Genomic DNA, 11,959 nt, shown 5'->3' with positions numbered 1-11,959 from the left:
CTATTGCTAAATTAAGTATCTTTGTTCGACTTGGCCGGGTGTAAACAGACAAATAGCTGCCATGTGATAATCACCAGGGTGCAAATAAACACTCAGTAAAAATACTCATAGCAACTCTTGGCTCTTCCAAGTTCTCTTTTGTGTGTGTGTTACTTTTTTAGTTGTTCATTGGTGTAGATTGGACTGGGTTTGAACAATTGAAAAGTTGGTATTCTACTGTAAAACCTATTGCGACATTGTACCTGATATTGGCTGAAGCTCAAAGAATCATTCCATCTCAGCTAAACAAAACTATAAAAAGGGAATAATAGATTAGATTGGATGAAATAGTTTCAACAATAAAAGAAACCAAATCACCTGATTGACAACACGGTAATGATTTCTGACTCAGCCAACATGTGTGTCTCACTTTGACTTGCATTAAAAAGCTTGAAATATCTATATCTCAAATGATACAGTGCTGTCCAGAGTGTAGTGGCACTCCGTCTAGTTCTGGTTCTTCTGTACCACACTATTTTGAGATCAGTCTTAAAGCTATTAATTGACACGCGAGTGAGACAAGTAGTTTTTCATACAAAATGATGTTTACTAAAAAACGTATAGTACATGGTCACACGGTCAAAAAACTATGTCGCTTCCAACAACTCTGAACTCAAACACGACTGACAGTCCAACACACCGCTGTTATACTGACGTGACGTCATCTGATTGGAAGCTTACATTCAGACAAATTATTAAGCTTTCAAATACAATACTAAATTATATATGTTAAACTAAACATTCTTTCAAATCATAATGAAAAGGATTCATATTCAGTTACCTTTTTAAATCTTTTAAAACTAAATTATTATAACAAATGAAATCATGCATTTGGCTCTTACACAGAGGAAACATGCAGTATGGTACCTCTAATTAAAATGATGATACATCCGTGCACATTTTTGGTAGACATTTTAATAATTTTTCTCAGTACTTAAGTATCAATGCAGTCACACGTTGCTTCCATCACTTGTCTGCTTGAGCTTTCTTCTTCATTTGTATGATCTTACTCTCTTTGTCAACAATAAAAACAGGTTGTTTTCCCTTCTTTTCTTTAGTCTCTGGGGATTTCACTTCCTCTACAGTGTCTTCCTTGTGGCAATAAGCAACTTTAGACCACATCAGGATCATACTCATGATTCTCTTCCTCAGCTTACCGTGTCCCAGGGCCACCACCATGGGACTGAATCCTACAAACAGCGAGGCAGAGAAGTGGGCCACAGTCAGCAGCCCTTCAGCGTGGTGCCCCCTGTCATGGTTGTAGTACGTCACCGCAGCAACCTGTAGCACCCAGCACACCACAAACAGCGACACCAGCGACATGATTACATGAGCTGCTTTGCGTTCAGTGGACACGTGTTTGTCCACCTCCATGTGGGTTTCTCCTGACTCTACTCCTGAGGTAACAGATCGGATGTGTTTTGCCAGAGCATGAAGTGTAGCCAGGTTAGTGCAAACCATCAGCACCAGTGGCAACACCTCATTAAGTGCGAGCGAGGAGGAGGCGAAGGCTGAACCCATTTCGGAGGAGGGGAACTCCCAGACACAGCCCAGGAGGGGCCTGGTGGTGCAGCTGATCACCATCAGCTCCACAGTGAAGTTGCCGTGAACATGAGTGCTAAATATAAGAGCTGGAATGGAGAAGACAAGGTTCCCCCCCCACACCAGCCCCAGAGCAATCCAAACCCGTCGTCTCTCCCTCTGCTGCGCGAGAGGTCCAGAGGCCATGTGCTGTCGCCTCAGGGTGGTGCAGTGGAAGAGGCTCAGTGCTAGGGTCACCCAACAGCCCACAGCTCACCACCACACCCACAGCAGCATGAAGATTCGGCACCAGCCCGGAGACAGAGACACATCCAAGCCCAGGTCTGACACAAAGATGGGCACTGTGCGGAAAAGTGAGGTCAGCAGGTTGGCCAGTGACAGGTGCACCAAAATATTGTCAGAGGGGGGGAGTCTCCGAGATGGACTCTCAGCGGCTGACTGAAACACCTGAGAGTATAAGCAAGACAGACTGAGAACAATCCCACCAAGACATTCAGCTCAATCAACAGATAGAAGTCTTGATATTATCTCACCACATGGATGACCAAGATGTTTCCCAGGATGCCAGAAAAGACCAAGAGCCCAAACAAAATAGCGTCTACAGTGAGGACCTCTGACATGTCATCAGCCTCTGCATGGCGACATAGCTTGCTTTTTCTTTGTGCCAAGCATGTGTATCGATTCAGAGTGAAACATCAAAGCGTCACGTGAACCACTACTGCTGCTGATGGCCATCAGGTCGTTTTATATAAGCACACACAGACAAACAAATACATTTGTCACGCAGATGGTTTTACCTTTGCTGACCAGGCTCAAAGTCAATTCAACCTCATATGTTGATGCTTCGAGTGTACGCGCAGAGGCAGGCAGTTTCCACAGTTTCTTTCCGCATCACCAACCAACTGCAAATGCAGCGCTGTGTCGTGACCTAAATGATCGGATCAATAGTTGTGGATTGCTGTTATTTGTTATGTTGATAATAGCCTTACAATTAGTTTCAATTAAATTAAAACTTATATGATCTGCTCATGAACAGGTCAATCTGCTAATTTATTTGTCAGCAGTAATTCTTAATTTGACTTAGTTCAGCTAAATATAAACATAGCTTGTATCAGACCACTATAATCTGCAGATTACGCAGATGTAACCAATTACCCTGTAGGACTTCTAAGGGACAGGTAGAGCCAAGTCAGTCCCACTGACTAAGCATTTTCCCCTGTTAATCAGCAAGTCATTCTCTCCCTTGGTACTAATTGTTTACTGAGTTGACAAGTTTCTCTCTTTGCATGAGGCAATTATTGCTTTTAATAATCTCACACAAGCACTGCTTAATTAAATGTATAATGGAGAACAATACATCTTGATCCTACTTTCTTCCATTGTGCTTGAGATTGAACTTGTTTTTTATTTCCTGTTGATCATTAAAGGTGCTCTTTGTTCATGTTGATTTCATACAGAGAGCATTAGGCTATAACCTCATTCAACAGTAATAAGTTGCATCTAAATGGGAAGGACAAAAGGATAGCAACACCTATTCTGAAGTCACACTATATGCCTTGGTGACTATTACAATTTCTGTTGAAGCTGTCATAGAGGTATAATTTTTATAATTTGGTGTAATTTAGTGCTAACTTTTGAGGCTTTAGTGTGAATATGTGTTTTAAGTGTTTCTGTTATCAAAAGATGACGGGTGGACGAAATAACCTGAAGATCTCCTTTTACAGTACAATACAAATGGCTACTGTATGCTCTAACTTTACTCCGTGGAAACTGTTATAATTTAGGCCATTCACCATGGAAGACATAACCACTATTTCAAATATTTCAAACGTTGGAACATCTAACGCCCCTGTGTTTGGGTTCATAACATTAATATAATATATTTATACATAACATCACCTGTAGTCTCACACAGCTCGGTGACTTTCACCGACTACGTCTTAATAACTGCTGCTTCCAGCTCCATTAGAGCAGCAGCAGCCAGTTAGGTTCACCAATGATGGAGCATCTTAAATTTCCGCCAAAGTTGAAAATATTTCCACTTGAGGCAAATTTTCGCAACGTGGGCCCCTGATATCCATTGTTTACGACAGTTCAAAGATGGGTTCGATAAGAAAGAGTGTGATTTTACTCGCTTGCATTCAGTATATGTAACACAATAGACAGCATTTCAGGGTAATAATGATATGTTATGCTCATTTGGACACTATCACTGAGATACAGATTAACTAGTTCAGTGTCAAATATACAATTCAATGGAAACAAACATTATAATAATGTATATTAATGCAAAGAAAAGAGAGGTGTCGATAGTTAATTTAATGTCTATTTTTTTTTAATCTGAAAAGCTGAAGCCCCCCTTAAAAAAGGCCTACCGACGCCCCTGGTCGAGGCTATTTGACTGGGAGCGAGGGACCTGCTCTCAACCTTCATCCGTCCGCGTTGGCAGGACTGCTTGTTGTCTCGGTTTTTGACAGACAGCTGAAGCACTGTGTGGGATGAGCTCTCACAGCCGACTGTTGGTGGCTGCACGTGCTGTGTGCGCGCACCCACGCTCCCACAGCACGCCGCGCCGCGCGCTCCTCGACGTGCACTCGAGCACAGCAGGCATCGAAGCCTTGACGTCAAGCCAGAAAGGAAGAAGCGGCTCTGATGGCACGAACGCCGGGTCCTCTCGCCCCACCGAAACCAATACGGGGTTTCTATATACAGCAGTTAGTCAAAATCTGCACTGAGATGACGAGCGTCGCCGTTTAGGCTTCGGTGACTTCCTCCTGCGGATCCAAGGTTACCCTGCGATCTCTTACTGGCTGGACGGCCGCACGACTAAATGGTATTGCGGTCGCAAATGCTCCCCGCTCCTCTCGCCCGTGGACGAGCTGCTCTGCTTCTCATGGATTCCGTCGAGTGGCCTGAGGCAGAGCTCATCTGATGGCAGACATCAACCCGCCTCGTACCGTCGCCCATCTGATCCACTGTGAGAGGAAATAATTTGACGTGAGATGAAAAGCCAACAACGACCCTCGTTGCTCGCCTTATCGGCACTACTGCTCTGCACATTACACCAGACAGCTGGGTCCCGACGATTTCATCGCAGCAGCTCTGCATCATCAACCACAACAGCCTCCCCATCAGAGACTAAAGGCAGGAATCATTTGGGGACCCAACACTGGCTAAAACAGACTAACATTAGTTCCAACTATGGCAGTCGCCGCTACAAAAGAAGGCCATCATCAAAGCAAAAAGAGGGAACAGGTCAAGAGAACAGTTTCTCTTTCAACACCAGTGATATTACTGTGATATCTGAAAGATCTGACAGGGCATCAACCTGGAGCCCGGAGGAAGGGGAGTCACTGTGTGCCTACCGTGTGATTGAGGGAGGCATCGGGGGGCATCTGTGTTTTCGACACAACCTGTTTGGGTACAAGTGTCATCAGGGAGACTGCAGGTCAGTGGTGTCTTTAGGGAATCTGGTGGCAAATGTTCTCATCAATGGCAGCGTACTGTTACAGTGGACCTGTGAGGGAGAATCCTCAACTGCCAGCCGAGACATAGAGACCCAAGGGACTGCAGCCGGTCAGAAGAGCAGTGGGGATCCAGGGACCAATTTAACAAGAGAGGAAACTCGACAATCAAACACTGTTTTCAGTGGCCGGCGCCTCAGGCGGGGAGGCTTTGAGTTGAGCTGCTGGTGGAATGGAAGCTACACTCAGTTTGAGTGCGCTAGTGTCCAATTTGGATCTGGCTGCAGGGACTTCCTTCTGACTGAGCTGCATGAGAACATCCCCTACCGCATCTGCCTGCGCTCCCTGGTCGGGTCCGATGAAGGTCAGAAAGCAGACCAGCGGGACTGTGTTGAGTTTACCCTGCCGCCGTCTGGGATGCTGGACATCGTGATTGCCATGACAACTGTTGGGGGAGCTATTTGTGTGATGCTGGTCATCATCTGCTTGCTGGTGGCATACATCACAGAAAACATCATGAGCCCCACCACACAGCACACATACTACCACACTCACTCATGTCACTGATTTTGACGTGACTGGTAAACTTAAACATTTTACATTTTGCATCCGTGATGACCATATTAAATCCCACATTCATAGTCACTCACTTTGCAATCAGCCACATACACATCCTGTTATGATTGAATTGAAGCACAAACTGTGGCTCTGCAAATAACATGCCTCGTCCACCTCTGAGAGGATGCACTGAACCAAAAGTACTGATAACTTGCATTTACTATCATACAGTAGTTTACTGTGTTGTGTTTTTGTTTAAAGTTGTCTGTGATTGAGTCTGTCAGTCTGTATGCTGGCAGCATTTATACAGCAATACAATCAATGAGATGATCAAATGACTTTTAGTGGAAACAGCATTTTTTTGCTAAATGTGCAGCCTGTGAAAGTGTCCAGATGTGTGCTGTCTTTACTGTTGCACAGGAAAATAAAACTTTATTGAAATTTCTTTTCTCCACTTGACTAAACCATCCCATCATCTATTTGTGCTTTTATGTCCACCTACTACGATATGTTTACCATTTTGTGAAGGGCAATACAATCTGGTGTACAATCTCCACTGTACTAAACATCTTGAGTAAGAATGCCTTCATGTCCAGCTGTCAGTGAATAAAGTACCGTAAGATCATTTGTAATACTTTACAGCTGTCCTTGTTTTTCTCCTTGTGTGAGCATGTGTTTGTCCTTACATTCTTGGACAATTTTCAAGGATCAACAACAGACAGGAATTCCAAAGAAAAAATATATATTTATAAACACGAACGCTCCTGAAAGCTGTCTGATGCAGGTCTGATGTCCATGTGTTTCTGGATGGTTGTATACTGATGTAATCTCAAGGTATGCATCATAACATCATATACTATGGAACAATGAATAAGTCCAGTGGGAAGAATCTACACACCAAATCACAATATGACTTAATAATTAAACAGACAAACAATAAATAAATACAGCTATTATATACACTATGCAGAATGAGTGCTGGGGAATGTATACAACCATATAAAAATCCTGGCGATAGATTTCATGATTCAAAAGAGTAAAATCATGCAGTAGTCTTTTCATTTTTACTTTTTCTACTAATACTACTGGATAAAGATACTAACACAAACTAAACACATTTTGATATTAAACTCAAATGAAAGGAGAACAATATGTCATCAAATTTAGCACTATGTCCACAACACTTTAAACACGTTGTCAGTTTGTACATTAATTAAGAGTTTATTTTAATGTACATCAATTACTTTATTCCCCCCGTGGGATAAAGTATTCTGATGTTGTATTTTTTTTATTTTCCACTCTTTTGTTTCTGTCTTTCGAGGAAAAACATATTATTCACGGTAGGTATTGACGTCACGTCCACGTCGCTACTTGTTTCGGCGTTACGAGGAAGCCACGCCCACAAATGACATCACTCCATAAAGCCGTGTACACCAACGGGACTCCGCCATTTTAACTTCCTGCATCAAAAGAAGACGAGCAAATCGCACAGTATTTGTACTCGAAGCGTTTTCTTACTTAGTGTATCAAAAAGGGGTTTATCTTGTTTTTTTTCTGACAGAGATCGAACCAACTACACCAGTATAGTTTCTGACATCTTGTATCGGTTAGTAGTCAGCCGGAGAGTCGCAATGCCGAGCCACCCGCTGCGTGTAGCGGTTGTGTGCTCGAGCAACCAGAACCGCAGTATGGAAGCGCACAGTATCCTCAGGTAAAGACGAGCCGCCGGGAGGAGAACAGAAGGAACACCACCACGAAGTGAAGACAGTGTGCGGTATTCAGCCGTTTGTGAGCCGGTCACGATTGACGCCGACACGATGACAGACTGTCCGTCGGGCCTCAGCCGCCGTTAACAATGGACCCGCTCCTTCCGAGCGTCCCCCCGGGGCTGCTGCGGGCCCTCGGCGCTGCTTTAGGACGAGGCACTAGGTTTCAGGTTCGCTGTCGCCTGAAGTAAATATTCACACGGATTTAGTTTTCATACAGATTGAACGCTTTCAATATATCGGCCCAAGTTTTTATTTTTTCTCCCACATGTTGACTTTAGTGCCCCCTGTAGGGAATATTCCGGAAGAGAGCAACTGCAGCTTGTGCAACATCGGCTGGTTCCCCAGCGCGGACCCAGTTCCTTTCCTCACACACCATCGAGAAAGGCTGCGTCGGCTTTGGGTTTCCGGCCGACGGTGTGTGCTGGTTTGGGACTTTGGGACATTTCACACTTGATCTCACTCCCTAATGGGAGTTGTGTACTTATGGGGAAACAGTGCAACTCTCAGGGACGTGCAGGGCAAGATAGCCTCTTGGCGACACTGACGCATGAGGTGAACTAAAGTAAAAAATAAAATTTAAAAATCCTTGCGCAAGAATATTTTAGAGCAAATGTGAAGTGGATCTAATGTCTGGAAGAGTAAGTGAAATGGCTCTATGCACTTTCAGCCTGTGACATAAAACGGGACAATGCACATTTAATTTGTGGTTTTTGAGGATTTTAATATCTGACTTCATTGGGCACCCTTGTACTTGAGTATGCTTACTTTGAAAGATGATGACTATTCTGTGTTCTCATGGTTTCTTTTGTCCAATGTTTACTCCAGATGTGGTAATTTCCTGTCTTGTCCTTTTTCATCTTTGCAGCAAACGTGGATTTGATGTGCGTTCATTTGGGACAGGGTCTCATGTGAAGCTTCCCGGTCCTGCCCCGGATAAACCAAATGTGTATGACTTCAAAACGACATATGTACAGATGTACAACGACTTGGTCCGCAAGGACAAGGAACTGTATCCCCTTCTCACTCACATTTCCACATATGCACGTTTATACTGTATTCTGGAAACCAGATAAGTCGACGTGGCCCACGTACCGGTACGTGTGTCTGGTTTAGATCTTGGGGATGGCGTTTGAGCGGCACGGCAGACGGGACTGCAACGATGAGTAAATCACATGCAGGGATTCTCAAATGTGTTACGGGTGTATGCTTTATTAAACCCATGATATACATGGGTGCATAGTGCAATACAACAAGTTCATATGTTTTTCTGAGGTAATCGTATTTAAATCAACACTCACTTTTGAATCTAGTTAATATTGTTGAATGTCTGTATTTGCAGGCGTTTTCATGTTGCCACTGCACTTCCCGGCACGTGCACTTTCCTTGTTTTCAATGTGAATCTTTTCCCATTGTTACAATTGATATTATTAGTTTGAGTAACACCATCGGTAAACAGAACATTTACTGTCTCACTTGTCTTTATTAATTTCTGTAATTGTTTAGCTGAATCAATAATTAAGTAATACTGAATGGTGAAAGTTTACAGAAATCTAACCACAGGAGAACTATTGGCAAAGAAAAACCGTGGTGATGAGTAGACAACACGGCATTAACCAAAGTTTGTCAACACAAACACCAAGAAGCCTGTCATATGTTGGAGCTTGAGACATAAACATTGTAATAGTGAGTGATTTCCACTTCTTTTTGTTCCCACTTAATAGTCTCTTATTGTTCCTGTTGATAGGTACTGACTGGTACTTTTTGGGTTGAAAAAGTTCCGATAAACCATGTTTCTATTATCAGTTTAATGTTAAACCTGCCCTTCTCCTTTAGGCCTCGAATAGCAAAGATATTTTCTTCAGATGGTTGCTTTTTTAATTAAAGACTGCTAATTGTATGACTAGACTTTGGATTCCAGCCCGTCTGAGAAGGTCATCTTCAGTTATTCTGGTTAAATGGGCCTTTGGTGGCACTCGAGGCTTAAAAGGAGAAGTGTTTAACCAAAGTTGTATTTACTTCTATGACTGTATTGCAGGTGTAACTTTCAACCCACGGTACGTTGTCTTAACTGAGTTATAAACTTGCTGCCCTGTAAATCCAAATGTATTATTATTACTAGAAGTTGTACATGCTGCCTTGATGCAACCCGTACTGCAATTATGTGTTGTATTCTTGCAATTTTGCATGGATTTCTTAAAAATATAGTCCACTATTGTCGACAATTCAATATGGTGGTTGGTCTTTTTATTTATTTATATAGTTGGCAATGTGTTGCAGTATGGCCGTGTAGTGATGGAGCAACGGACTCATTTTGGATTAAATTTAGAAACATGACGGCGTATTAGACGTAATAGAACCAAACCTGAGTTAAGGACAACAAATGCCTGCCGGCCGGTATCGGTACAACTTCATGGCGGAAGTTGAACATTTTACTGGCATCGCCCTGAAATGCCAGTTTGTAATTTTCCCAGATGCCACTAGAGGATGCTGCAGTTCCTCATTTAAACCTGTGATACCATTTCAAGTGTGTGTGTGTGTGTGTGTGTGTGTACCCCACAATGCAAACTAAATATGCAGTCTCAATCAGACAAGTTACTATCTTACTATTTCACCTCGGACATCTCACTCGGGTTTGGGATTTGTCCGTGTTCTATTCGTTGAAGTCTTTTCTCCGATGGTGCCGTGAGTCGATGTGTTGTGTGACCGTGGTCGTGTTTCTCCCGCTCCTGCTTTGTTCCTTGACCTCCTGACCCTTCAGATACACACAGAATGGCATCCTGCACATGCTGGACCGCAATAAGCGCATCAAATCAAAGCCGGAGCGCTTTCAAAGCTGCAAGGACATGTTTGACCTGGTCATCACCTGCGAAGAGAGAGTCTATGACCAAGTGCTGGAGGGTGAGGCTTCTTCTAGGAATATAGTGTGTAACTCGGCGCCTCGACTGATTTAAATACGACGACATCATCGCCTCACAATGATGTGTATGCAGAACATGTTTGTACTCGCAGCACGTGTGATTGTGTGACCCACAAATTCTCTTTCATCTGTTGTCGCTCCCCAGATCTGAATTCGAGAGAGCAGGAGACTCTCCAGTCTGTGCACGTGATTAATGTAGACATTCAGGATAACCACGAGGAAGCCACGCTGGGCGCCTTCCTCATCTGTGAGCTGTGTCAATGTGTGAGTGTTAAATGCTGTTGAACACACGGAGGGCAGACACACATTCTGTTTCCAAAGTCAGTTATTTTAATGATGAAAAATGATGCATTCAAATCTATATGCAAAATCATAAAATGGTCTTTATATAGATATAATCTGCCATCCAGTATATTTACTAAATGGGTCGGTGGCCCCACAGTGAAAATGCTCCAGAAGCGTGCTCTGGATAAACGTGGCGTCCTCCTCGGTCTGTTTGACGTGTTCCTCCCCTCCTGCAGATCCAGCACACCGACGACATGGAGGATGAAATGGATGAGCTCATCCAGGAGTTTGAGGAGAAAAGCAACAGGCCTTTTCTTCATACTGTCTGTTTCTACTGATACACAATAGAAATTTGCAATAAACATAATCTTGTATTACAAGCAAACAAACATATATGGAGACACACACACACACACGTCTTACTCAGTCATCGCAGAACAGTACATACACATTGTGTGCCTACGCCGCCACACACACAGCTTTGGGTCAGGACCTAACAAATGGCTGCCTTTGGACTTGGTGGTGATGAGTTGTTCCTCTAAGCAGAGGACTGACTCGCTGCTCTCACTCTGCCTTTATTTCTCCGGATCAAGGTCAGGCCAAGGTCCTCCCTCCATCCCAGTTCAGTGAAATCACTCAACCCTGTCTCCTCAGGGAGAGCCATAACACTCCCACCCCCGATTCAACTAGCGCTTTCCTAGGCCCTCTACTTTTGTTCTGTACGGCATATTAGAGCTGATTTTAGTTTTCTCCGGATATATAATTGTTATTCATTTATGCATACATGTCGGATTTTTATTCCTGACTGACAGTGTAAATGTGTTTCTTGGGGTCGGCAGGAGAATGAATTGAACTGAGCGCCTGTTTTTGTGCAACCATGTGTTGTAGATTAGTTTGGTTTAAGTTAAAGCGGGTCAGCTAATAATAAGTAATGAAACCTAGACCTCTGAGGTTCTACGGTGTGTTTCCATTATGTGTTGATTCATATTTAAACTCGAATATGCTGTTTTTCAGGGCATGGTATTTCTTTTCCTTTTGTAAATGTTTAAGAATTCAAGCATTGTAATTATTTGCAAACTGCGAGCTCAGCTCAGAGTGCCTGATCTTTCTGTATGTACATATGAATCCTCTAAAGAAAGAAACATCTCACGACTTTTTATTCGCATTGTGATATTTATGGCATCAGGTCATTGGTTTCATGTGGAATATGAAATGAGCATCGTTAGGCAAAACTATCCGGGTTTAGTTACATCAATCAAGACATCTAATTATAGAGCATATTTAACACCTGGTTATTGTTCATGTTTGTATTAGCTGTTGTAGACCTTTGTGGAAAATCAAGTGCAACTTCGGTTATTTTATATCAACATGCGTAAATAATGTCA

The 11,959-nt window shown here is 43.1% G+C and overlaps 3 protein-coding genes across 5 annotated transcripts; 2 read left to right on the top strand and 1 right to left on the bottom strand.

Annotated features, from left to right (window-relative positions):
- Positions 1-1,005: 1,005 nt before the first annotated feature.
- Positions 1,006-2,201, bottom strand: LOC130208138 (olfactory receptor class A-like protein 4). Its single transcript, XM_056437108.1, is given in 2 exon segments — positions 1,006-2,028; positions 2,115-2,201. Coding segments are annotated over 2 exon segments (1,110 nt in total).
- A 2,117-nt stretch (positions 2,202-4,318) lies between these two features.
- fndc10 (fibronectin type III domain containing 10) lies at positions 4,319-6,240 on the top strand. The gene has a single exon (XM_056437109.1). The coding sequence runs from the start codon at positions 4,584-4,586 to the stop codon at positions 5,610-5,612; it is 1,029 nt and encodes a 342-aa protein (XP_056293084.1). The 5' UTR covers positions 4,319-4,583; the 3' UTR covers positions 5,613-6,240.
- Positions 6,241-7,046: 806 nt separating this feature from the next.
- ssu72 (SSU72 homolog, RNA polymerase II CTD phosphatase) lies at positions 7,047-11,720 on the top strand. Of its 3 annotated transcripts, XM_056437128.1 has the most exons (6): positions 7,333-7,556; positions 7,651-7,786; positions 8,238-8,381; positions 10,131-10,270; positions 10,435-10,553; positions 10,811-11,720. In XM_056437128.1, coding segments are annotated over exons 1-6 (642 nt in total). In that variant the 5' UTR covers positions 7,333-7,555; the 3' UTR covers positions 10,913-11,720. The 3 variants fall into 3 exon arrangements, with proteins under 3 accessions (XP_056293104.1, XP_056293103.1, XP_056293102.1); XM_056437129.1 differs by lacking the exons at positions 7,333-7,556; positions 7,651-7,786 and adding an exon at positions 7,047-7,314; XM_056437127.1 differs by having other exon boundaries at positions 7,333-7,786.
- Positions 11,721-11,959: the final 239 nt, after the last annotated feature.

The sequence above is a fragment of the Pseudoliparis swirei genome, chromosome 18 (genome assembly GCF_029220125.1).
Source record: "Pseudoliparis swirei isolate HS2019 ecotype Mariana Trench chromosome 18, NWPU_hadal_v1, whole genome shotgun sequence".
Taxonomy (NCBI): Eukaryota; Metazoa; Chordata; class Actinopteri; order Perciformes; family Liparidae; genus Pseudoliparis; species Pseudoliparis swirei.
This window is presented reverse-complemented; position numbering and strand designations above follow the sequence as displayed.